This window comes from Vipera ursinii (genome assembly GCF_947247035.1).
Source record: "Vipera ursinii genome assembly, chromosome: 8".
NCBI lineage: Eukaryota > Metazoa > Chordata > Lepidosauria > Squamata > Viperidae > Vipera > Vipera ursinii.
In genome coordinates, this window is record NC_139519.1 from 9,507,857 (window position 1) to 9,535,581 (window position 27,725).

The 27,725-nt window shown below is 44.2% G+C and overlaps 1 protein-coding gene across 3 annotated transcripts; it reads left to right on the forward strand.

Moving 5' to 3' along the window:
* Window positions 1–26,727, forward strand: RHOBTB2 (Rho related BTB domain containing 2). 3 transcript variants are annotated; one of them, XM_083368222.1, is made up of 10 exons: window positions 1–82; window positions 14,180–14,381; window positions 15,507–15,610; window positions 17,368–17,553; window positions 18,147–19,156; window positions 22,074–22,192; window positions 22,934–23,084; window positions 23,437–23,525; window positions 24,668–24,773; window positions 25,410–26,727. In XM_083368222.1, the coding sequence occupies exons 1-10, from the start codon at window positions 27–29 to the stop codon at window positions 25,634–25,636; spliced, it is 2,250 nt and encodes a 749-aa protein (XP_083224348.1). In that variant the 5' UTR covers window positions 1–26; the 3' UTR covers window positions 25,637–26,727. The 3 variants fall into 3 exon arrangements, with proteins under 3 accessions (XP_083224348.1, XP_083224350.1, XP_083224349.1); XM_083368223.1 differs by lacking the exon at window positions 1–82 and adding an exon at window positions 7,823–8,193; XM_083368224.1 differs by lacking the exon at window positions 14,180–14,381 and having other exon boundaries at window positions 51–82.
* Window positions 26,728–27,725: the final 998 nt, after the last annotated feature.

Consider the following 27,725-nt stretch of genomic DNA (forward strand, 5'->3'; position numbering starts at 1 on the left):
CAGATTCTTGAGGAGACAAAGAAGAGATGGAAACCAGAGACAAAAGTGCTGGCAAACGGAAAACTAAGATGAACCGTGCACTGTGAGTATACACAATGCTTTTCATTCTGTTAGCCTTGGTATTAAGCTCAGCTAAAGGATGGCCCACATTTAGGTCAAAGTACCTAATTCTAATCCCTTCTCTTTATATTCTCATTCTACAAAGTACAGGTAGTCCTCAACCTATGACCACAATTAACCCCAAATCTGTTACTAAGTAAAACATTTGTTAAGTAGGTTTTTTCCCCCCTTTTTACAAGCTTTCCTGCCCTCGTTATTAAACGAATCACTGCCGTTGTTAAGTTAGTAACAGGGCTGGTAAGTGAATCTGACTTCCCCATTGACCTTGCTTGTTAGGAAGTTACAAAAGAGGATCACATGAGCCCAGGACACTGCAATCGTCATACATATGAGTCAGTTGTCAAGTATCTGAATTTTGACCATGTGATTGTGGGGATGCTGCAATCATTGTAAATGTGAATGGTCATAAGTCACTTTTTCAGCGCTGTTGTAACTTCGAACAGTTCACTAAATGAACTGTTGTAAGTCGAGGATTACCTGTATAGGATGATAGATTCAAAACTGATCCAAAAGAACCAATATATTAAAAGGGCTTCTCCATTGACCCCCACAAAATGCAAACTTCTGCAACAGGAGGCTAAATTAGAAAATAGCCTTTTTTGGGTTCTCTGCCTTCTAAGAGGCAGATGACCAAGGAAGCAAAGAGTTGCTTTTCCTATACCTCTTGCCCACCATCTAGTGGTCATCCAGATTTTTGCAGTCCGGTATGTTAGCATTACATTTAGGAATGGGAAAAGACATTGAAAAGTATAACAATTCTAAGTAAGTTTGCTTGACCGCTAAGCTTCCACATGGAATAGCCTGGGTGTTTTGTAAATAGCAGTCCTCAAACTGTTTAACTAGCAATAAGTTAGGTTTTGTCCCTACCAACAATTATGTGAGTGAGTTAGGCTGAGATGGACTGACTGGGTTCACGGAAGGGATGAATGTGGTTCTCTCCAGCCATAGTCCAACACTGTGCCCTACTCCTTGCACTCTTCCAGTTTTCCCTGTGGGAGCTATAGTCCAAAATAGAAGGAGCTAGTTGGAAAGAACTGTTTACCTTTCAGCCAAGCCAGCTCTTAGTCCTTCATAAATAAAAATTGAACTTTGCCCCTAAAGGATGACTCAGATTGCCTGTTACATCACTAACAAGCATCTTGATGGCTCGTGTCAGTCTCTCCAGATATTTACTGAACTTAGTTGGATTTTTTTTTATGGTTCTTTACAAGCAACCAGATTACTGCCCTTGGAGATAAATGGAAGAGGGTGTTAGAACTTAGGAAAGTTTGCTGGTAACTATTTATAGCCACTAATAGAGACAAAACCGATCTATAGCAATGGGATCAAAATAGTAGACAGCATGTATATGTGTGTGTGTCTCTGTCGAAAATTCCCTTGTAGGCTATTGTGCTTGAACTCAGGATTTCCTGAAAAGGATTCTGACTAAGACTGCCTGGCACTAAAGCACTAAGAAACCGTTACTGGTTCTAATGTAGAGATCTCTTGCCTTTTGGGGAAACCGTGAATAAAACAGACTTACTTAATAGGACACATGCAGAACTCTGCAGGCGCTTGTGCAAAATAAATCACGTTTGTCTTTGTTTAGTTGGGAAAATATACCCCATCTTTCAGTTTGTGGTCAGGGACACTGTACAGGGGCACGTTCCTCCAGAAAGGCATACATATAGTCCTCAACGTATGACCATAATGAAGCCCAAAATTTCTGTTGTTAAGTGAGACATTTGTCGAGTGAGCTTTGCTCTGTTTTGCGACCTTTCTTGCCACAGTTGTGAAGTGAATCACTGCAGTTGCTAAGTTGTGAAGTGAATCTAGTGTCCCCATTGACTTTGCTCGTCAGAAGTTTGCAAAAAGGGATCACATGAGCCCAGGACACTGCAGTGGTCATAAATGCAGCCCAGGTGCCAGGTGCCTGAATTTGGATTATGTGGCAATGAGAATGCTGTGACGGTGCGAAAAATAGTCATCAGTGTCTTTTTTCAGTGCCGTTGTAACTTTGAATGGTGACTAAATCAGCTGTTGCAAGTGGAGGACCACTTGTCAAATTTCAGGATTCTAACCCTCCTGCCTGCAGAAATACAGGACTGACACACTAAGTTCTTTCTTAAAAATATAAATGAAGGGTTGCTAATAAGAAAAGGGCTCATTGAGTAAAACCAAATTATTTCTTGTGCAAGCTGTGGGAATAAAGCTCCCACTCAAAGCGTGTGCAGCCTCTTACTCTCCAGGCTTGGAGGCCAGGAATTAAGTTTATGTATGATACTTAAGTCATAATGTACGGCTAAGCCCTCAAATTATAATCGTTCCTTTGTTAACCGTTTCGAAGTTACAATGGCACTGAAAACAGTGACTTATGACTATATTTCACATTTATGACCATTGCAGCATCACCATGGCCACATGATCAAAATTTGGGCACTTAGCAACTGGCCTGTATTTATGACAATTGCAATGTCCCAGTGACATGTGACCATTATTTATAACCTCCCCAGCAGGCTTTGAACAAGCAAAGGCAACAGAAGAAGGCAGATTCCCTTAATGACCACAATTGCAGGGGTTAACCATTGCAGGGGTTTGCTTAACAACTATCCCCCCAAAAAAATAAGGCTGTAAAATTGAGGGGAACTTCAAATACAACTGCCTTGGCTAGCGATGGAAATTTTGGTCATAAGTCAAGGACTTGTATAGAAATTGGCCACCCAAGGTTTACAGCCTGAGCAATTTAGCTACTTAGGTTACAGTTTCTCCCTTAGGGTGGGGTAAATTGTATTTTAATTAAATTAGGCTTGTGCCATTTCGTCCTCCTGGCTGGCTGCTGCACAATGAACCATTTGTAAGTCGGAAGGTCTGACTGATCACGTAGTTCTGTCATTCCTGATGGACAATATTTGTGTTGTTGTCTCGTTATTCTCCCTTCCCATCTCTCTATCATTTGTAGCAGATCTGTTTTGATGGTAGTACAGGGACTTTTTGCAGATGTCTTCCTGTGTTTTAATTTCTGTTAGCAGCCTTCATCGACTATTGTCTGTACCAGCTTAAATATTTCTGAGTTATGTAAGATGTTAGAAAGCTTCCTTCTGTTTCAAATGTTGTGATTTTGTGGTTAGATAACAGGAATCTTTCTAAAATAATCCTTAGATAACCCAGATAGGAGATACTGGTGTCTGCTATCATCTTTACTGGTGATCCTTAACTTATGATTACAATTCGGACTGGAATTTCAGTCACTAAGCAATGCGGTCATTAAGCAAGCCCCCAGGTGACCAGACCCAATTTTACAATCAATGTTAACACCATCATTAAGGAAATTTCCATGTTGTTAAGCAAATCTGATTTGTCCAATTGGGGAAAGGTCCCAAACTGGGATCACTTCATAGCTTTCCTTTAAAAACAAACAGTATCTAAAGCCAAAAAAATAATAGCATAGGTAGTAGGCCTCAGTTTATGACTGTTTAACTATCGTTTGAAGTTAGAACAGCCTTCAAAAACATGACTTATGAGCTGTCCTTAAAGTCATGACTGCTGCCCCGTCACATGATCACAATTCCAGCCCTTGGCAATAGGCTTGCATTTATGATGGTTGCGTCATCTTGCAGTCACATGATCACAATTTGTGACCTTTTCCCAATTGAAGAAATCAGATTTCCTTAACAACATGGTGATTTGCTTAACGATGATGGTAAAAATGGTTGTAAAATTGGATCTGGTCACCTGAGGACTTGCTTAAGGACTGCATGGCTTAGCAACTGAAATTCCAGTTCCAACTGTAGGTATAAGCCAAGGACTACTAGTAAATATGATAGCACCATCTCCTATTTGGGTTATCTAACCGTAAAATTTGAGCTAATTTGACTCCGGTAGTAGCTAAAAAAGCATTTAATGCTTAAGTTGCCCACCCTACCCTGAAACCATAGTTTGATTAATTGGGGCTGTCTTCTGTCAATTGATTATGTGCCATCAATTGTTGTTAACTCTTAATCACCATAATAGATAGGTTTTCTCCATGGCAAGTATGCTAAATTAAAACAAAGCAACTCTGTTAGGATTTAAGGATCATCCATACTAAACATTTGGCTCCAAACCTGGAGAATAAGAGGTTACACAAGTGGGGAGCTTTATTTATACAGTTTACATAGCCTATCTGAGCCAACACATAATTTTGTTTTATTCAAAGAGCCTTAACAAGTCTTCCTTTAATTTAGAGTCTCTATGCAGAAGGAATACTTAACCTTTAAAATATGTGATTAGAACATTCCTACAGCTCATAAACCAAGTTTGGAGAACTTTTACCCAGAATTAGCAAAATTTTCATTTAATTGACCCAGGGCTCCACATTTGTACATCTCATTTAAGCTGGGTTCATATAACATGCCAAGATAAAACACAGGCAGTTATGCTACTTGCTAACTGGTAATGTCATGTGAATATGTCCAGTACGTTTAGTTGAGTTATGCAGAAATATTTAGAGAATTAAATTACACAAGTACATTTCCAAGTGTTTATTTATTTATCAGATTTAGAAACCACCCATCTGCTCACAGAGAAACTCCAGGTGGTGTACAAGTAATTTATACAGGTATTTTCCCCTAGACTGTCTTTTAAAATGAAGCAAGATTCACAGATCATTTGGGGCATCTTTACAGGTTACATACTTTGTAACTGACGCACAGCCCTTCAGTGAGTCTAGGTTTAAGTTATCAATTCTGTCTTTTTTAGTGATTTATTGATAGAAGAGAATATTTGTAGCTCAGGGTTGAACAGCTGGGTCTTTGGTGCTCTCTGAGCTTGGTGGTTTTCTTGCAGATGTTTCATTACCCAGCTAGGTAACATCATCAAGGCTAGAAGGAAGTGGGATTTGTTCTCTGTTTATATACAATGGGTTACAACTGCCAGTGCTGTTGGGAATGTTCTTGAGAGTTGATTTTGTTCGGCTCCCTTCCAACACTGAGTAGGTTACCTAGTTGGGTAATGAAATGTCTACAAGAAAACCACCAAGCACCAAGGACCCCTTGATGATTTATCCCTGTTTGCACCAGGTTAGAGGTTAATAGATGGACAGTGGTAGCTTCCTAGTTTATTACTTTCAACTCCATTCCCCTCTTCATTTCTCCTTGCGCTTTCTTCTCTCCAATACCTTCCTGCCTGACAAAGCAGGCCTGGTCTTGGAGGAAAACAGGCACCAGTTACTTAAGAATTATTTTGACCTATGTCGCAATGACGCTTCCATTCAAGACTCCAGGCTGAAGTTAAAGCTGCCAGGAACTTTTTCACATACCACAGTTAAGCACCTGCTCCAGGAGCAAATCAGCCCAATCAGGCAAAGTGGCAAAGCCGGCTTTATGTGGGGTTGTTGTTGTTGTTTTTTTGCCCCCCCCCTCTTCTGTGACCCTTTCCCACAAGGAAGTTCAAAAGCCTATAACAAAACTGCCTGTGCCTGCAAGCTTTCATTCCAGCTCAATGCAGGAGATGATCAACAACAGCTAGTTCGCCTTGGTTGCTGACTCAAAGCTCTTTGGACAGCTTGGCAAGGGAGCTGGCTCCGAAAAGCCAAGCCCAAACTTAAACCCAAATAAAACCCCAAAAAAGACCCTCCGAGCTGGAGGATCACCTCTCCCCAGTCGAGTAATCCAAGGATTCTTCTGCTATGGAGAGAGAGATCCCTGTCTTACGAATTAGGTGAGAAAGGGCGAAGGGGGTGGATGGGTGTGTGTGTGTGTGTGTGTTGCAGAATGCAGCTTGAGAGCGGAGCTGGCAATTGGAGGGTGGGGAGAAAGGGGAAACGGGGTGCTGGAACCCGGAGGGGGAAAATGTTGCGTGTCTTGTGATTGGGTCGCAGGAGGTGTGCAGTGAGGTAGATGCGGGCGCACTGACGCGCGTTGACGCTGCAATTGCATCAGCGGCGGCCCGCGGAGCGGCTCAAGCCGGAGCCGAGCAGGAAGAAGCTCACTTTGGTTGTGCATTGGGGTGGGGGTGGGGAGGAGGGGGTGCAAAGAAGCCTCCGTGAGGACAAGAGGGACTCGGCGGGGGGGGGGAAGGAATCACGTGATCTTGATCTGCTGGGTCACAAGCAGGCTGATCCGGGCTGCTGCTAAAAAAGCCGACTTTCCCACCCCCACCCCCGGGTGCTTGATCCTGAGTCGCCTCTCCTTAAGGGCTGAAGGTTGCGCGGGGGGGGGTCGGGTTTCTGTGCTCGAGGTTGCAAAAGGAGGGTACGACGTGGATGGGGGTGGCAGCACGGCAAAGTTGACAAGGGCACGGGTGGGCTGGGGCTCAGAAGAAGGCAACCGGCCAGGGCTGCCCGGTTGAGGCAAGAGCGCCGGGTCAGCTCCAGAAAAGCAACGGGCTTTGTAGTCTCCCGAAGCCCAGCGGACCTCAGAGAGGAAACGCAGCTTAGCGAGGGGTTCCAGATGGACAGGATCCGAGAGTGGAGACCCCCCCCCACACACACACACCTAAGGATTCGCTTCCAGTGAGGGGATGACCACAGCTGCTTTTGCCCAAGAGGCCTGGCTAAATGCAGCTATTTTCTTTGTTGTGCAAGTCCTGCCGTTGGGATGGCCCCGTGGGTTTAGCGCAGGGGTGGTTAAGGGTAGGTCTCTGACTCCTTCCTGGGATGTTATGAACAATTTGGAAAGGAACGTCACAGGGTATTTTTGTTTTTTTTTGACCAAGGCTCTGACCAGGAACTTGGTTTAAAAACTTGGCTCAGCTTTTCTCCAGGACAGTCATACTGCAAGACTAGCATTTGTTATGTAACTGTCTGCACGCGCTATTGGCTGTTGTTGTTTTTAACTGGGAGCTTCTGTTCCTGCAAGACAAAAGTGCAGTTCTAAGATGTTTCTCCGGATTTCAGGATTATTTACCCCCCAAAAAAAATTAGGTAAGAGAGATAAGTCGATACTGGGTTTTTCTTCATATATTCGGAAACATGGGCAGCCAATAGCCATTCCTCTGGGACTTCCTTCTGTTGAGCAAGCTTAGCTCTCTCCCGCTCCAGCAGTTTGATCTTGGGTACCCCTGCTATAAAGCAGGAGTCCTAGGATAAACCTGGGGGGGGAAACCTTCAGACCAAGGGCCGGATAGCGCTTGCGGCCAAGTCCACCTTCCGAGATGACTGCTAAAAGCGTTGCCAACGCTTTCCCAAAAGCTTCCTGGAACCAGACTGAAAATTAGCCTCAACGTGTCCTAAAAAGTTACTTTTCCGCCTTCTTCCCTCCCACCTACCCATATATTACAGGGTCCCACCCATTTTGCAACCTCTCCCCCCCCTCCTCCAGGTAAACACAAGGACGTGGCTCTCGGCCTTCGAAATATTCCTCCAATGTACTCGGCCAGGAGCATTGATGCTTGTCGGAATGTTTCCCGGATAGCATCTCTGCCTCTTACCCAGGAAGACCCGGTTTCGCTCGGTCTGTAACCTCCCCCCCCACACACCCCCCACACAACTCCTTGGCTTTGCTTGCTCTCAGCCAATCGGCAGCCTTCGGGGGATGCAAGGCGGAGCTTGCCACTGCGCTCCTGGGTGTTTCTCCCTCCTCTCCTCTCCTCTCCCTCTCTCTCTCTCTCTCTCTCTTTTTGTGAATGAAAATAAGCATTGGGCGCGTCCCAGCCTGGGGACTGCAGCTCGCGTTCTCCCCGCCTGCAGCTCAGTTGCTCCGCAACTCGGGGACGGCGAGGAAGGAGACGCCTGGGTGGGCCGGCGTGGGAGAAGAGTGGGAAGCCGCGGCCGGGGTGGGCTGGGGTGAAGAAGCGAGGCAGAGGAGAGGAGCTGAGCCTTCCCGCAGACTGCAGGGCTCCGGCGGGGAAAGATGCTGGCCGGCGGCGCTTTGCAAAGGGCTTCTCCGGCCTCTCCGGAGCCGCTGCGGAGTCGTATCCCCGAGCAGCTGCAGCTGAGCCGGGGAGTCTGAATCTCCTGCGGCGGCCTCTGTCCGGCGGCAGCGGCGAAAGAAGAGGAGGAGGAGGAGGAGGAGGAAGAGGCCGAGCCCAGCGCTCGTTATCGCGATCAGCATCATGACTCCAGGGAAGAGCTGGGCTCGTCTTCCCGCCGCCAATTGCCCCTTCAGATGTGTCGGTGTAAGTATAGCCGCCGCCCAGCGCTCGCCTCGCCTTCCTCTTAACCGGAGGAGGGTCCGAGCCGTTCCGCCCGGCTCCGGCTTAGCCAGAGTACTTGAACCGAAGGCTGATTGACAAGGCAGGCGGGGGGGGGGAGGAGAGATAGAGAGCAGCTAAAGGCCAGGACGGGAGGGAAGGAGTGGGTGGTGGGGGAGAGAGAACTGGGAAGGCTCCCTTTGGAACCCAGCCTGGTCCTCTCTGCGCGCGCGTCCTGCGCGCCCTGCGCGCCTCGGTGCCAGCTCCGTTTTTCTTGCCCTCCGGAGTCCCGCACTGCCGGAGCGGAACGGCCCTCTCGGGGGAAGGGGAGACGCAGCCCTGCGAGCGCTCCCGTGGCTGGCAAGGCACAAGCCGAGAGCAGCGGGCACCCTTGCTCGGGGTCGCCGTGCGTGTGCGCCTTGCGCACGACCCACGGCGGGAAGAGGATCCGCGCCCCGGGGAGGCGAGTGGAAAAAGAACGGGATGGTGAAAGTTGTTTACAAAAGCGGGCAAGAGTCCCGGGGTGCATCTGCGGACAACAACCGTTGCAAAGCAGAAAAAGGAAAAAGCTTGTGCGGCGCTCGGGCAGGTTTTTTTTTCTTTTGCCTTCGGGCGTTTGGACTGAACGGGAAACCGTGCCGTTTTCCAGAATGCAAGCTTGAGGTGCTTGCGTGGTGGAAGAAATGTGCAGTGCACTTCGAGAGCCGTGTGTGCGTGTGTGTGTTTGTGTTTGTGTGTGCAGGCGCAAAAATACGCACGCGTTTCTGCTTGTTTTGCAAAATGTGTTGCTTTTCCAGTCTGCGTGGCTGTTGTTATCATAATAATCAAGCCAAGCCTGGGCTGGAATGTGCAGATTTCTTTGGCCCTGTTTCTTCTTTGCACCTGGGTGGGATGTTCCGAACACGAGAGGTCCACATTATCCTGCCTTCCACGTCCTTAGCAGAACCCAGAGTGTTTGGACTCAAGCTTGTTATTATTAGTTCGTTTTAAAAAAAAACATTATATGGGGATATTCATTTCTTTTTTTAAAAAAAAATCCTGTAAAATGATGGGAGGGATTTTAGCTCTTCCGTTGCTAGGAAACGAGTTAGGCTCCCCTGGTGATTCTCTGGTCTCCTTGGCAACAGAAGACCGAGGCAGCTTGTGGGAACACGGGACTTTTCTCTTTAAGAGCTAGAGATAGCCAGGCAGATTGGAAGGCTGGAATTCTAGTAAGCAGAGAGCACTGAGGACGTCATGGAGGGAGCAAGGAGTGACGAGCAGGGACAGATGCTGGAATTACAGCGAAGGAGCAAACAAGAGCAGCAAGCCACAAACACAGTCTGAAAAGGAGAAGGGTTAAGGTTAAGGCAAGCCCGGTGGAGGACTGGAGCATCTGGGTGTCATGATTACAGAGCTTGATGAACAGATCCTGGAGAACAAAGTAGATAATGAATTGGGACAAAAGAGCTACTAAAATAGACACTCAAAAGGGTTGAAAGGGAAGAGAAGAAGGTTGGCCCTGATTATCTGTCCTCTCTGTAAACCCAAGAGGTTTTGTATATATGTGCAAAAAAAAAGTATGTGATGAGCTGAGGTTGCAAGGAGGTGATGGTCCAGAGCTGGTAGCTTTTGTCTGTCCGTAGAGCTGATTGTCCCTTGTTAAATAGCACATGGCACTGACCGAGACAGTCTTCTGAGCCAGCCCTGTTGATGCTGCTGCCAGAATTCCACCTGGCAAGCTTCTTCCTTACCTTTTCTTTCCAACAACATAAATAGAATAGAATAACAGAGTTGGAAGGAATCTTGGAGGTCTTCTAGTCCAATCCCCTGTCCAAGCAGGAGACCCTATACCAGGGGTAGGCAACCTCGGCTCTTTTATGACTCCCAGAATTCCTGAGTCAGCATGCTCAGGAGCCGAGATTGCCTACCCCTGCCCTATACCATTTCAGTCAAATGGCTGTCCAGTTTCTGCTGAAAAGCCTCCAGAGATTGGAGCACTCATAACTTCTGAAGGCAAGCCGTTCCACTGGTTAATTGTTCTCACTGTCAGGAAATTCCTCCTTAGTTCCAGGTTGCTTCTCTTCTTCATTACTTTCCATCCAGTGCCTCTTGTCCTGCCTTCTGGCGCTTTGGAAAATAGCTTGACCACTCCACCACCCCTTGTTTCCATCCCCTATGTCTCTGCATTTTGCACCTTTGGAATGAGCTCTTCTTGACTCCTCACAACAATAATTGTAATAATTTTCACAGAGGAAGAACAGACTCAGTTCTGTCTCTTACTTTGGCCAAAAGGAGCTTTCCTTTAGCCTCAGTGCTAAAAAAAAGGAAACTTTGGAACAAAAGTCTACCAAGGAATTCGGACAGGTACAGGCACCCACCATGCCACTATGAAATCATGATAACCTGCTGTACAAAGATTTCACGTTTTATTCGTCCCCTAGATATGAATTATTTGTGGGTTCCGTCTCTCCTCTTTTGCGCCTTTGAATCTGTCTTGATTCCTGGTGCCTGCCTGCACAAGTCCCTGCAGTTTCCTTGGCAAAGTTTGAGTAAGGGCTTTCCATTGCTTCTTTCTCAGGGCTGAGAGAGAGTAACTGGCCCAAGGTTATCCAGCTGGGTTTGTACCTAAGCTGGGACTATAACCCACCATCCCAGATTCCTAGCCTGATGGTTAGTATTGCCCCTGAATGAATGCTTAATGCAGCAAATGGTTCTTAATGGTCCCTCTGTTGTCTACTGTATATTTACTCAGGATTATAGGCATACTGTTCTACTTTCCCCTATTTTATCTTTGGAATAAATCTGAGAGGTAGAGTAGGTTGAATTGTCCGGGTTCACACAACCTGGATTTTTCAGTTCTGGCTTAAGGATATTGTGTGAGCCCATCCATGGTGGGGTTATATATTTTGCTTTATACACCTGTGGTTTATTCAGTACATTGTGGTCACATAAACTGTATTTTAAGTAGTATGTATTAGATGAATCATGCATGGTAGCCTAAAATTACCTTGCAATCTTTTGTGGCTCAGTAGGAATTTAAACTTGGTTTTTAATAGTCCTATAGATTATATTGTATATTGTACTTTATGCTGAGTATTAGAATTACACCTACTCCCTCATCCTCCCACTCCTTCCTGGGGAAGTTGGTTTGTGTAAATCAATGAAATCCTATAGAAATACGTTTAAATTGCTTTGGGGCAATGTTACCTGTTAAGATGAGATGTATGCTATATATGATTGAGGGCAATATGCTGACTCTAAACCACTTAGAGAGGGTTGTAAAGCACTGTGAAGCGGTATATAAGTCTAAGTGCTATTCCTATTCTTAAGAAAACATAAATAGAATTGTAGTCTCAAAGTCTCTTAATTTTTTTTAAAGAAACTGTTATTCTTATCAAAGTCTCTTTTGGCTGTCCATGTCATGTTTTGGGAACAATGAAGAAGAAGGCTAATAATACACTGTTTTTGCCTCAAATTGTTGTGGTCTTATTTTTATCACAAAACCCATTTTTGTAAAATCAGTGGATACCTGACACTTTTAGACCTATTTTAGGATGAATGAATCACACTCAGCTTTTAAAAACCCATGCACTGAGGAAATGAAGATTTTTTTTCCTGTGTAATTCTTTTCTTTTGTTTTTCTTTAATCCACTGGATACATTTTCTAACAATAAGGAAGTTATTTTGTACCACCATCATAGCGGGCTTCTTTGTTATCTCCATCCATCATTGCATATTTATTTGAATGTCTTTCACCAAATTTGTCCTTTTACTATAAAAATTTCTCAGGACTCAACCTATATTGCTTTGTTCACACGAATATTCTACATTATACAACTTCCATGAATAGCGCTGATTGAGCATAGTTTAATTCCCGTGCTGGTAAGGAGTGTGACCTGAGTGGGTTTGCATAACATGCTTAACTGGGTTATTGAATTGACCTTTTTTCATTTTTGATTACCCACCCCCCCAAACAAAAACTTGAACTGTAAATCTGTTGAGTTCATAAACCTATTTAGTTCAACCAACAAGCCCTTTGCTAAATGTAAAATGAAGCAAGCTTAGCATGTTATGTGCAGGCAGCCATAAGATCTTTAGCACTTGCTGAAATGGTTGTGATAAGGATTATAGAAGATTATAGAAGAGCAACACAGATGATAAGGGGTCTGGAGGCTAAAGCATAACATCAATGGTTGTGGGAACTAGGTACGTCTAGACCAGGGGGTCTTCAAACGTGGCCCTTTTGTGACTTGTGGACTTCAACTCCCAGAATTCCTCAGCCAGGCACATGTGCTGAGGAATTCTGGGAGTTGAAGTCCACAAGTCATAAAAGGGCCAAGTTGAAGAGAAGGGCTGGGGTGACGTGATAGTAGTCTTCCAATATTTGAGGGGCTGTCATAGAGTAGTGGGTGTTGACTTATTCTCCAAAGTACCTGAGGGCAGGACAAGAAGCAACAGATGGAAGTTTATCAACTGAGGACAATCAGTGGAACAGTTCATCTTCAGGAGTTGTAGGTGCCCCATTACGGAAGGTTTTTAAGAAGAGATTGGACAGTCAATTGTCCAGAAATAGGGTTTCCTGGTTGAGCAGGGTGTTGGACTAGAAGACCTCCAATATCCCTTCCAACTTCATTATTCTGTATTCTATTCTATTTGTCACCTTGAATGATGTAAAAGCTCACATGGAACGGAGAAGTGGGGAACTTGGCAGCAATCTTTGCCTGAAGACTTTGAGTTAAGTTAGCTTCCTTCCCAAACGCCTGCGATTAGATTAGATAACAGGCAGCTGAGTTGCTTGTATCACCTGATCCAAATCCCAGTATAGATGATAAGAGGACACAAACTTCTGTCAATTTCACTTGGGGGCAAATGTTCAAGCACTCTGAATCCACCACCCTTTCCTCCAGCAGCCTCTTTCTTAACTGTGCATGAGTTTTCCCATTCAGAGGTCTGTGGTGACATGCTTATGATAAACTTTTCTATCTAGGAAAACAAGTTGTTTTTTTGGTTGTTTTTTTAAAACAACAGCAACAACAAATAGGGAGCCAGGCCTTTGATTTATTCTGAGTCAGCAGCAAATGCTGTAAATTCCATTATCCCAAAGTATCAGCGGTTCCTTTTGCTAAATAAGCTGCCTGAAGCCTGCATTAAGGCCTCTTCTTTAATTATTAAGTCCCAGAGGCTGCTGGTACAATGCATTTGGATGTGTGTATGTCAGCGTTTCCCAACCTTAGGAACTTGAAGATGCGTGGACTTCAACTCCCAGAATTCCCCAGCCAGCTATGCTGGCTGGGGAATTCTGGGAGTTGAAGTCCACGCATCTTCAAGTTTCTAAGGTTGGAAAACGCTGGTGTATGTGAGACGAGAGGGAGAAAGGGTGGGGTGGATTGGGGGGATGTGGGCAGAGAAATTGTTCAGGCTGTGAGCGCTCAGGTCATTTTCTTAACCAATATTGAATGGAGGACAGGTTTGGTGGAGGTGAGATTGGGACGAGAGTCTTACGTGACCGGTGTAGAAAACAAAAAGGGAGGAGATTGGAACCAAATTGCCAGGATATGTATCTTATCAGAAGCTGCAATGAGACATGCTCTGAAACACTTATTAATTTTTAAAGGGACAATGGCTGGAATGCATGCTGGGTAGGGGTGAGGCACAGGCCACATTCCCAAGCCCCTGCAAGGCTCTTCTATGTTCTTTTCTGAGATCTGGTGAAGATTATCTCAGTCTGGAGGAGAACAACCAGCCAAGTCGTCTGCAACTTGGGTGGCCTACACATGCCTGTGTTTATGTGTGTGGTCATTTGCAAAGGCCAAATCTGAGAGTCACCGCATAGCCCCGGCAGCAGATCCCATTGAAGTAGGATTGCTATTATTGATTGCTTCCATTGTGGTGTGGCCTGCTTGTGGAAGATGTTCTGGAGCACCCACGGGGGGAAAAATACCTGTCTGATGCGCTTTTTCTCTGGTCTTTTCCATCTCTCTTGATATAGGTCCCAATTAATGGATTCTGACATGGATTATGAAAGGCCAAACGTAGAAACCATCAAGTGTGTTGTGGTTGGGGACAACGCAGTGGGCAAGACTCGGCTTATTTGTGCCCGCGCATGTAATGCCACACTGACTCAGTATCAGCTCCTCGCTACTCATGTGCCCACCGTCTGGGCTATTGATCAGTACCGCGTTTGCCAGGAGGTGAGTGGCATTTTCATTGATGGGTATATTAAGAGTGGCATTTTCATTGATGGATATATTAAGGGGAGAAGTGATAGGGTAAAAAACCCCAAACATTTCCTTTGGGACTCTTAAAAGTGCTGTGGGTCACCTGTTTTTTAAGTTGCCTTTGGCTTATACAACTCCCTGAAACTCTACATTAAACTTCATTGTCATGACAAACTCTTTTTTAAAAAAATGAAGGCACTATTGTGTGTGTGTGTAAAACAATAAAAGAGTGGTGCATAGAGTTTTGGAAAATAAACTGCACCCTTGGGGGGAAAAGAGAACCTTTTCTACACTATTCAACAAATCTGGTCCACTCTCTACTACTAGGGTGTCTTTATTCTCCATTCTGCAGTTTTGGGATGTTCCTCATCAAAACAAAAAAACTTTTGTAAAAGGTCTCCTTTATTCTCCATCATCTCAAGCTTTAAAGAGGGTCTGTTCATGGTCTAAAACTACAACTATGCATCATCATCTAGTAATAAATACTGATGTGCTTTAATGATTTTTCCAGAGTTGTTCTGATTTGGCTCTGGTGAAAACGCTTGCATTTATTTTTCCTTAATCAAATATTTCTGGATCTCAAGCATCCAATTAGTTTTGGTCTTGGATCAAAATTTCCAGGAGGAAAAAAAATGGAGATGTTTCTTAATTTATTTTGCTGATTCGTAGGCTGAAAAACTGAGAGGAAATTATTTGTTACATATACACCCCATCTTTTGTAAGGATGCTCAAGGCGGCATACACAGGGGTCCCTATTCTTTTCCCCCACAACCACAATCTGGCAAAGTTGGGCTGAAACAGAGACCTAAAGAGCCCCAAAGAGCTTGTATGGGCAAGGGGGACTAGAACCTGGGTCTGTCCAATCCATCATCCTCAAAGTCATCCAGAGAGACTTGAACCTTACTCTTCCTATTCTCAGCCATCACCTCCATCACTGCACCAGTTTGACTCTTGGATTGAATGAGTGTTTCTGGGACTGAAAGGGGATTAGAATTTGGGTCTCCACATTCCTAGTCTAGGACCTTCAGCACCACACTCCACTGCCTCACTAATCATCCCTTTGGTCTGAAGATAATCTTTTCTTTTCTTTTTCCCCAGGTACTGGAACGTTCCCGGGATGTTGTAGATGATGTTAGTGTTTCCTTACGGCTTTGGGATACCTTTGGGGACCATCACAAAGACAGGCGTTTCGCTTATGGAAGGTAGGCCCTGAAAACAGGCGTAGAACTTCTGTAGAACTCTTAAGACAGACTTCTTCATGCCGCAGAGAAGTTCACTGTGAAATTCCAGAGTTGCAAGAAATAGCGATGGCCAATATCTAGGAATTCTGCGCCTGTCTGGAAGATACAGGTGGAGAAAATGGTCTTACTCTGCCCACTGATCCTCTCTCTAAATACATCTCTTGAGATTTCAAAGGGCATTTTGCTGGTTATTATACTAATTCTAATAGTATCGTTAAGATAGAGAAAATAAGGAGACCATCTATGGAAAGCATTCTGGGTTGGTTCCAGGACGCTGGTCAAATGTGCACCCCTTACTACATGTATTATGAGGAGGGGGTTCATAGGCCATCATTCAAGGCAAATTCTTTTTTTTTAAATGCTTTATTGATTTTTAACATGCACCTTAATATTTGGTAAACATCGTGTTGTCTGGGTTAGTTTTTAAAAAATAGTAACAATTTCTATAATTCTATAGTACATATATAATGACTTGATTTCCTCTTCTTCCAATAATATTCTCTTTAGCCAACCTTAAATTAATACAGTTTTTATTTAAATAGATGACAATTAAATATAAACATTTTTCTCATCTTTCTGCAAATAATAACCACGGAAAACCAGAGATCTGCAGAAAGAATACACCAAGAAAAAGCAAATACCCGTATTTTCCGGCGTATAAGACGACTGGGCGTATAAGACGACCCCCTACATTTCCTGTTAAATTATAGGGTTTGGGCTATACTCGCCGTATAAGACTACCCCTCTTCCAATGCACACTAAATAAAAATTAAAAAACATCAGATTTGATTTTAATATGGTAATTTTAATTCAAATGCTTATGACATGCCTGTGTTTAGTAGGAAAACTGTCACTTATAAACATAAGGCTGTTTGTCATCAAACATGTAAACATAAAACAGTGCAAGTGGATTAAACAATAACAACAACAACAACAACAACAACAACAACAACAACAATAATAATAATAATAATAATAATAATAATAATAATAATAATAATAATAAGTTGGAGGGGACCTTGGAGGTCATCTAGTCCAACCCCCTGCTAAGGCAGGAAACCCTGTAAAAAATCACAGACTGCAGCTTCTTCTCCAATTGGTCCCGCTTTCCCTGTGCAGACTAAATGGGAGATCCGCTCCAGGTTTTCCAGCCAGCCCTGTCTCTAAATTTTCAGCACCCGGCGTATAAGACGACCCCTGACTTTTGAGAAGATTTTCATGGGTTAAAAAGTAGTCTTATACGCCAGAAAATACAGTACTTTCCAGAAGGAGATCTATGCTATGTTGTAACTAAACCAAACAGCAGTAATCATAAACCACGAGGAAATTAAACATAACCTTAAAAACATAAATGAACACATGTCCAATTTAACTTTACAACATAAAAATTCTCAGAAAAAGAAAGAGTGAGCAGAGAAAACAGACAACTGACTATTAGGCAGAGGAGAGAGATTTCAAGGTGGAATTTAATAATACTAGAAAATATGACAACCTGGGTGAAAAAATTTTTACAGGGAACTCTGGACATGGAAAAGACAAACTACACTTACAAAATAAGTTTGAGGACAAGGAAAAAGATTTGGTAAAATGGATTTTGCCAGGAGAATGACGAGACCTTGAAAGACAAAAAATAATAAATAAAATCAAAACTTATTCAAGGCAAATTCTTACACACCTAAGTCCTTGATCACTGATTCTTGCTCTCTTTCTTCCCACAGGTCCGATGTCGTAGTGTTATGTTTTTCCATTGCTAATCCAAACTCCCTCCACCATGTTAAGACCATGTGGTACCCCGAGATTAAGCATTTCTGTCCCAGAGCACCGGTCATCTTGGTGGGCTGCCAGCTTGACCTTCGCTATGCTGACCTAGAAGCAGTGAATAGAGCCAGGCGACCTTTAGCCAGGTAAGATAATTTCATCTAGTTTCCTTGGTGGGAGAAATTGAACAGGAAGTCCACGGGTTGAAATTATGACAAAGCTACTTGCTTATGTTCTATTTCCGAAGTTATGACAGTTGCGCTCCCTCCCCATGGTCATGTGATCACGTTTTGGACTCTTGGTGACAGACTCACCCTTATGGCCCTTGGCAATGTCCCGTGGTTACATGACCAGAATGCTGGGGTTAGAGGAGAAAGTGAGAAAAAGCTGAAGGGTCAAGGTTTTCAAGGTAGAATGTAATTCTTTCAAGGTAGAATGTAATTGTCAGCGAAGCTGGCTGAGGAATTCTGGGAGTTGAAGTCCACAAGTCTTAAAGTTGCCATGGTTGAGGACCCCTGCTTTAGACTTTCTGTAGAAAATCTCATTCTTAGTGTTACTGACTACCTAATAGTAGTCTGAACTGTATTTTTAGCCTGAACACCCCAATAGTGGTATATTTTTGGGGGATGAATGGTTGTTTTTCCAATTAGATAACCACCCCTTTTCCACACACCCCCTGTAATTTTGAGTTTTGGTTGCTCAGCTAACATCAGACCTGTTGCTATTTTCTTTATTCCAGGCCAATCAAACCAAATGAAATTCTGCCTCCAGAGAAAGGACGAGAGGTGGCCAAAGAGCTGGGCATCCCTTACTACGAGACCAGTGTGGTAGCCCAATTTGGCATCAAGGATGTCTTCGACAATGCCATCCGAGCTGCTCTCATCTCCCGCCGGCATCTCCAGTTCTGGAAGTCCCACCTCCGTAACGTTCAGAGACCTTTGCTCCAGGCCCCTTTTTTGCCTCCCAAGCCTCCGCCCCCCATCATTGTTGTGCCCGACCCTCCTTCCAACAATGAAGAGCGTCCAGCCCACTTGCTGGAGGACCCTTTGTGTGCAGACGTTATCCTGGTGCTGCAAGAGAGAATCAAAATCTACGCGCACAAGATCTACCTCTCTACTGCCTCCTCTAAGTTCTACGACTTGTTCCTGATGGATCTGAATGAGGAGGACCAAGAGGAGATGGCAGGAAGTGGCATCAGGATGGGTGCCGCGGAGCGAGCAGCTCCTCAGGAACGGCACCATCACGGGCGGGAATTCCTCCTGAGGGCTGCTAGCTTTGACATCTGTGAGAGTATAGAAGAAGCTGGTTCCAGCCAGCAAAAACCGTGCCTTAGAGCCTCCACCAGCGATGGGATTTTGCGGGGCAAGAACTACGGGGAACGAGGGCTAAAGAGGGGGAGGATCCTTTCCTCTTGGAGCCGTGCCTTTGTCAGCATCCAGGAGGAGATGGCAGATGACCCCATGACCTACAAGCCCCGGCTAATGGTGGTAGTGAAGATGGATCCCTCCATCCAGCTGGGACCATTCAGGGCCGTGCTAAAATACCTTTACACCGGGGAGCTGGATGAGAACGAGAGAGATCTCATGCATATTGCTCACATTGCTGAACTGCTTGAAGTCTTCGACCTCAGGATGATGGTGGCTAACATCCTCAATAACGAGGCATTCATGAACCAGGAGATCACCAAAGCCTTCCACGTCAGGAGAACCAATCGGGTGAAAGAATGTCTGGCCAAGGGGACTTTCTCTGGTAGGTTCAAAAGCGATGCTCTAAAAACAGGAGCCTAATTGTACTGAGACATAGTTTTGAGCTCCCAGCGGGACAACCTACTGACGAATGAAGGCAAATATATGTGTCCCAGGATAATGTTGGAAGATCCAATTTGAGTCACCAGGTCCAAAAGTTTATTCTTCCAAGCTTTCAGGCTTGTACTGGGGAATATCCTCAGGGAATCTCTCTCTCTCTCTCTCTCTCTCTCTCTCTCTCTCTCTCTCTCTCTCTCTCTCTCTCTCCCCTCCCTCCCTCCCTCTCCCTCCAGGATGTGTGCACTGGGCTGTTCTTTACATTGTATTTATAAGGTGTCTGCTTGTGTGTGGCTTTTAGTTGTTAATAGCTGGCCATCAACTCCCTACTTAAGTCATTAGTTGTTTCCTTGTGCTGCCACTCCCTAGGCATCTAAGTTTCCTGACGATGGGCGCCAGCATGAGCCCAAAAGCTTGAAAGAATAAACCTTTGGTCCCGGTGACTGACTCAGATCAGATCCCACTATCTACTGATCATTGATGTCAGGGGACTCCAGCCTTATTCTGGGCATGAATGTTGTACAGAAGGTGTCTTACAACTGTCTATTGAGATAACAGTTCAAGTGAGGTCAAATCAGTTAACAGAAATTTGGGATTCTGTTGTCTCGTGTACGTGCATGCATTGGTGATTGGTGCTCTCCCCACAAAAAATGAACTTGGCTGCTTGTGGGGAACCACAACTGCCAAATCTGCCTTTTCTGTGTGCCAACATTCTGCATGTTCTTTTGTGAAAACGTATCCCGCATTTAAAGCATCTTACTTGCTAGGGAAACAATTACTGTAAAGTCTTCCGCTTTGCAATTCTGGTGTCAAGCACAAAAGACCGGGTCCATACATGAAGGTTCAGTTAAACTGGTTTATTGCTAAAAGCCCAGGATCTGGAATCTTCTCAACTAAGGTTTGGCACCTGCTTAGAGTTAGATAAGGGTCAATGGCACTCAAAAGGAGTTGGACTTCATTCTCTTGTGAATAGGTAGAAATTCTAGGCTGATTCCCCCTTTTCACCCCACCCACCCCCAGTTCTGCCATTCCATTCTTTTACATCTGGTTCACATAGGCACAGAAGCACTGGCTCCAATGTGAGGTTGAAATCTTACCCAGTCTTCAAGCGGGAGAGTTTGGATAAGGTTTACCACCTCAATCGGTACATGTGTATCCAGAGGCCCTTCCACCTCCTCAGAAGGAATACAGTACACTGCTGTCACACCAGAGGACCAGCTGCTTCCCTGCCCCAGGCATCTCTGCAGGTGCTGGTTTAACAGCAGTATTAAAGGGGCACCTGGAGTTCATAAAATTATTTGGCAGCATGCAGTGTCCTGCTATTTTTATTCTGTGTATCCAGCTGTTGCCAAATATGATCGTCCTGATTGTTGTTCCTGTTCTGTTGTGCGTGGAACAAACATAAAACCGATTGGCAATAGCCTTTGGGTTATGCCTTTGGGTTATGCCTTTAGGGTTAGGGTTTCTCAGCTTTGCAATTTTGAGATATGTGGATTTCAATCCCCAGAATTCCTCAGCCAGCAAGTTGAAGCCTTTTGTAGCTTAAAATTGGCAAGGTTGACAAATACTATTTTGGGGTAAACATCTGTGGAGCTACCCATTCATCCAGGTCATGGTGTCCCAAAGGTGCTTTTATTTTAAAGGCAACTGGATTTTTTTTCTTTAAGATGTTTTACTTCTCATTCAAGAAGCTGCTTCAGTTCTAACTAGCTAGTTGGTAGATCGGTGGACTGGTACCAGGCTGTGGCATGCCAGCAACCAGTCTGCACAAACAAGCAAAGCCCCATCTGCAGGATGCAGGCAGCACACAAAACCACACACACACACACACACACACACACACACACACACACCAATCCATGGAAAAACCTCTCCACTTAACCAGTCCCTGGTGCCCAAAAGGTTGGGCACCTCGGTGGTAGGTGGTAACCAGTTGGTTAGATCTGAAGAAGCTTCTTGAATGAGAAGCAAAAGGGGGAAAAAGTTGTCTTTAAGTCTCAGAAAGATTGATTGTCTTTAAAATAAAAGCACTTTGGGGATACTTTAAGGCAGGGGTTTTCAAAACTTTAAGTCTTGTGGACTTCAACTTCTAGAATTCCCCAACCAGCCCTGGCTGGCTGAGGAATTCCAGGAGTTGAAATCCAGAAGTCTTAATGTTGCCAAGTTTGAAGACCCCCTGCTTTAGGGTAAGAATGTAAGACATTAGCGGTGTCCTGTTGAAAAGAATCCCTGGATCTTCTGGTTCCACAGCCTGTTCTCACAGTGGCCACCCAACTGGACAAGGAAGCTCATTGGTTCCCCAGCAGATGACTTTGAAAGAAAACTGCATAGCCATCAAGGCTAATAGCCATTGATCCTTATGATTTCCATGGTTGTAAAATGAAGCAAAACTCACTCAACACCTGTCTTGCTTAGTGGTGGAAATGTTGCTCAACCGTGGTCATAAGTCAAAGACTTAGTTTTGGCTTGAGTGTCAGGTTGCCTGTCTTGGTGTAAAATAATGAAGTGGGTGTACCACAGTCTGACTGGGCTGCATGACATTCTAAATCATAAGAGTTGATAGAGGGAGCACAAATCTAGTTTAAATTGGAGCATAACGCTATCACCACAGTGTGTTTGTCTTAATGGCTTGGTTGGTTTGCTCAGCCTAAACTTCCAAGGCTGGCAAATTGCAGCCTGCAGAAATTTCGACTAGTCGTATTTGGAGGGACAAATCTTAACTTTGCCATATCATTAAGCCAGGCTTGGTAAGGGTTGTTGTTGTTTTTTTGACATAGGCATAATTGGTACCTCAGTTTCCAATGTGACAGGGATGCGTAACTGTTACTTAACAAATGTGCTCAGCATGTTCTCCTCTTTCGCAGATGTCACTTTTATACTGGATGATGGTGCTGTCAGTGCTCACAAACCCTTGCTGATCTCCAGTTGTGACTGGATGGCCGCCATGTTTGGGGGTCCTTTCGTCGAGAGCTCAACTCAGGAGGTGAGGCAACCTTGAGCATGGACTGAGAAATTTATTTATTTATCTACCTACCTACGTGTCTGTCTGTCTGTCTATCTATCATCTAACTATCATTTATCTATTATCCCACCTTTATTACTTCATAAATAACTCAAGATGGCAAACATACAGTACATAATCTCCTCCTCCTCCTCCTCCTCCTTTTTTTCTCCCACAACCATTACTACTCTGTGAGGTGAGTTGGGCTAAGAATCACTGGCCCAAAGTCAGCCAGCCAGCTTTCATGGAAAAAGCAGGACTAGAACTCACCGTCACCTGGTGATTGGCTCAAAGTCACCCAGCTGGCTCGCATGCCTAAGGCAGGTCTAGAACTCACAGTCTCTTTGTTGTTGGTCCAAAGTCACTCAGCTGAATTTCATGCCTAATGTGGGACTTAAACTCACAGTCTCCTGGTTTCTAGCCACCTGATTCTGTCTCTTTTTGTTGTTGTTGTTCAATGTAACTTCATGTAGTTACATCTGTGTGTGTGTCCCTGAGTGAACTTTTGTACACAGCCATGTTCACTCGTTTCAACAAACGTTAGCTCCGGTGTTTTCTGTGCAAAATGGCACCGAGTGTTTGGAATGCTGCTTTGAAAGAGCGCACCAGCTGGAGAAGGGTATAAAATGGGCTCAGTATGGCTGAAGAAAATGTGGAGACTTTCTTTTATTTTGCATCTGAAAATGGTACAAATTTAACCCCTGGGTATCTTCATCATTGCAGGTAGGGCTACCGTACACCAGTAAGAGTTGCATGCGAGCAGTGCTTGAGTACCTGTATACTGGCCAGTTTTATTCTTCTCCAGACCTTGACTACATGAAACTCATCATCTTGGCCAACCGCTTGTGTCTGCCACACCTGGTTGCACTCACAGGTAATTGGTTGCACTTTTTTCCTTCCCCATTTATAAACAATGGATCATGTCAAATGCCAAACATGGGAAATAAACAAATGCCAAATATAGGAAATAAGCATGGTATTTTGTTTTTGATTGTCCATTTTGGACACGCTCTATGTGTGTAAAGCTTATATTTGCCTTTTTATTGATCTCATCTTTCAGGGAATGGGACTATTTTTAAAAATGCAATAGATGATACCGGTTTATTAATTTTAGCCCACCGATAATTCAATTGGTTTCTTATTGGCAAGACAGAAATCTAAATCTTTTCTTTGGGAGCCAGGTAATGAACCAACTGATCGTGTTTGATATTTTTATTGTTTTGCAGAACAGTTCACTGTGTCTGGTTTGATGGAAGCAACACAGATGCTAGTGGATATAGACGGTGATGTCCTTGTGTTCCTGGAGCTGGCTCAGGTACAAACAACTTACTTAGAATCAATCCAAAATGCTCCTTGTTTTGGAATATTGATATATAGGAATAGGAATGTAGGAATATTCTTTATTGGCCAATGTGATTGAACACAAAAGGAATTTGTCTCTGATGCATAAGCTCTCAATGTTCATACAAACAAGTCATAACATCATAAATCATAACAATAATAAATCATAGGATACAAACAACAAGTGATAATAAGATCCCAATAGGAGAAGGTAGTAGGAGAGATGAGAAGAAGAGAGGAAGATGAAAAGGATAATCGCCATATAGCCCTACTACATGGGTGAATATCTTTAGGCATAAGACATTGCTGTGGGAATTAGGTGTTCAGCAGAGTGATGACATTGGGGGAAAACAGTCTTTGTGTCTAGTTGTTTTGGCATTATTTTGTTGTCCTTGTTTTGGAATATTATTAGGCCATAATCTGATGCTTGTCTGATGATATGTTCTGTGAAGCTCGATGCTTCTGCGTTGACCTGGATGAGATCCTCCTTTTAACGTATTTATATCCCGCCTTTATTATTTTTAAAAATAGTTCAAGGCGGCGAGCATATCCAACACATGCAACACACCACCTTCCTCCTATTTTCTCAACAGCAACAACCCTGAGAGATGAATTGGGCTGAGAGAGGGTGACTGGCCCAAAGTCACCCAGCTAGTTTTCAGGAATAAGGCAGGACTAGAACTCCCAGTGTTTTGCTTTCTAGCCTTCTGGGGTGGGCAACTGTGGCACTTTTATGATCTGTGGACTTCATCTCCCAGAATTCCTAAGCCAATATGGCTCACAGGTCATAAAAGTTGCCATGCTTGTCTACCCCTGCACTAAACCGAACTGACTCTCTCTTCCTTTTCAAAGGAAGAGTTGACTCAAAAGGTCTACAGAACAAGTCTAAACACATTCCAGTTGCTAAGGGTCTGAATTTTGCCCATGTGACCATGACGATGACGCAGTGGTCATTAAGTGTAAAAAAAAAGGCTCATAAGTCACTTTTTTAATGCCATTGTAATGTCAAACAGTCACAAAATGTATGTTTGTAAGTCGAGGACAACCTGTATGCCTTTTCTGGCTAAATGCAAATAAAATTGTGACTCATGGCAGCCTGTCTCTTCTCTTCCCCAGTTCCATGGTGCCTACCAGCTTGCCGATTGGTGCCTCCACCATATCTGCACCAACTACAACAATATCTGTCGCAAGTTTCCTCGGGAAATGAAAGCAATGTCATCAGGTAGGTGTGAGTTTACGAATGATGGGACTGCTTTCCTTTCGGGCTCAGGAGTTGTGTGGATCAAAAAAAGATGATCCTATCATTTGTGCAAGCTTTTTTGTGGCAGAGGAGGGCCATTCTTGTCATCTCTGCATGCTGTCGGTCCATCTGATGTTTATCCCTTTTACAGTCTCAGAGGAAGACAAATAATCTGAACACGGACAGTCAGAGAAGTTAGGGTTGCTTCTCAGCTTCCTGTCAATTAGGGAACAGGATTCATCCATTCTCGATTCTCCAAACTGCTCCCAGTTTTTGCTTCTAACAATTTAACATCTCCAAAAGTGAAATGAAGCTCTTAGAACTAAACTGGCTATGCCGATTTAAGTTTTCTTCCTACAATTGCCTCTTGCAAATTATACAGGGCTTGCTTGTAGCCTGCAAAAACATGTAGGGTGGGCATGAAAACATGCATGGAGCATGCCACCACGTTGCTGTTTTTATTTTACTTTGCAAACTGCCGTGGGAAGGTCCTTTTTATATTGCACCGGCTGTTTAAAAGAAGTTACATTGGTATGAGTTATTTCAGAAATAAGAAAGATCCGAATTCTAGCATGGGGCCTGAAAGCTCTTCATTTCTCTTTGAACTTTTCTCTGCAGAAAATCAGGACTACTTTGAGAAGCATCGTTGGCCCCCAGTTTGGTACCTGAAGGAAGAGGATCATTTCCAGAGAGCCAGGAAAGAGCGCGAGAAGGAAGACTACCTCCATCAGAAACGGCAGCCAAAGAGACGGTGGCTCTTCTGGAATGCCTCTTCCCCTTCCTCATCTGCAGCCACAGCGTCATCTTCCTCTTCTTCCTCCTCCTCTTCCTCTGCTGTGGTTTGAAGGTTGCACTGCCTACGCTTCGGTGGCTCTTAGAAGGAATTAGCCTGCTGGTGCCCGGCGTTCCAAAGCCGTGGTGAGATACCACTGGCTCAGGCCCTCAGAGGAGAAAATCAGCATGAATATCCCTGAGAGGCTGATGAGAAAAAGCTGAAGGAGAGCAGCTCAGGAGCCAGAATATCCAACAACGCATCCAGAGCTCCCGATGGTCTCCATCTCTGCCTCGGCTAGTCTAGAGGCACAGCAGATGGAGAGACCACCACCAATGGATGGGACGGAAATGCAGTCCTGTTTTTTTCCAAGAGGCTTACTCATCTAGCGGGACTGACCTTTTTTTTTGCGGAAATGCTGGAGGAGGGTGTGTTTGTTTCATTGGGGAAAACAATTACTCCAAGAAAGACGGAGCCATTCTGTATTATTTTTTTCTTCTTCTTTTCCCCTTTGCAAAAAAAAGTTTTGTTGTTTTTTTTTAAAAAAAAAGTATTAACGCACCTCACATCGACCGTTCTCTGCACCGTAACATTTCAAGCTGCTGCAGATGCCGCGTGTCCCAGGACTTTTGTTTTGCTTTCTGAGTTCCTTCCCCCTGGCAAGAGGGCCACTTTATTTTGGTTGCACTTAACTACTACCCAGGCACTTATCTCTAGATGTTTTGCTTTGAGCAAGGCATGTATCCTGCCAGCCAACGGCTGTGGTTTCTCTTCTCCTGAAAAGTGGATACCCCTGTGAAAGGAGACGCTGGCCTAGAGAAGCACAGATCCTCCATTGGGGTTCAAGGGCAAGAGGGGGGGGGAAATGACCGTACAATAGAAAAACCAGCTTGGCGAGGCTGGAAAGTTATTCCCACCCATTTTTGTTTCTTAATTTTGTCAGTAGTTTGCAACACAATCTACAAGACTGACCAGATTAGGAGAAAAATGGGAGGAAGACAACAATGCCGCCTTCTTTTGGCCATAACGCTTGAGGATGCGTTGTGTATGAAAGAGTATAACCCCCACCCCCCACCTCCCCCAGCAGTTAATGTGCTGTTTTAATAAAAAATGAAACACCAACCAATACACATCTTGGATTTTAGTGTGGAAGGTTCTGTTGTAATAAATGGTATTTTAAAGAAAGAGTTGTGAACTTTTTCTGTGGCTTGGAAGTGGAAAGAAAGAAGAGAGGGTGATAATCCAGAGCAGCCTTACTGCCCGATACTGAACCTTCTCATTGTGGCGGATGAGAGTTCTGAATAGTAACGATAGCATTTGAGCTTATATACTGCCCCGTAGCACTTTACAGCACTTCTCAGTTTATAACATCAGCAGATTGTCCCCAACAATCTGGGTCTTCATTTTAGCAACCTTGGAAGGATGTAAGTCTGAGTCAACCTTGAGCCAGTCAGGATCGAACTGCTGGCAGTGAACAGAGTCAGCCTGCAATACTGCATTCTAACCACTGCACCACCAAGGCTCCTCTTCTAATTGTGCTTCAAATAATTAAAGCTTTAGTGTTGTGAGCTTTACCTACAATAGCTGTGTCTAAAACAGAAGTCAGAAAGACATGTTCTAGCACCCCAAGTATTGCCTCAGAAGACAAAAAAAAAAGATAACACAATGTGTTTGATCTCATTAGGATCAAACCTGAGACTCTGGGCAGAGTTTGCCTGTAATATTGCACTTTAACCACCAGGGCTTTAGGCTCCACCAGCCTAGCTCCAAATTCTAGCTATTGCAGTTATCAAAAGTTAGCAATAGCCTCAAACAGGCTTTGTGAGTCACTTGTATTGTAACTTGAATTTCTTTGAGGCCCCTCTGGCGACTCAAGAATAAACACTGATATTGGCATTTTTTTTAAAAAAAACCGTACTAATAATTTTATTTACCTGCACTTAACAGAAGTAAGTTTTAAAATGTGCAGTCCTACTTGATGTTCGGGTATCTTGCAGCAGGATACAGAATGTTCTAGGTTCTTCCTCCAACTGCTACAAATAGTGCCACGGTTGAAGCCAGAACTTTCATTGCTAAGAATGGCGGTTGTGAGTGAGTCGCACTCAATTTTGCCACCTTTTTTTGTCGCGATCGTCAACTGGAGTTAAGTGAATCAGGAGGGC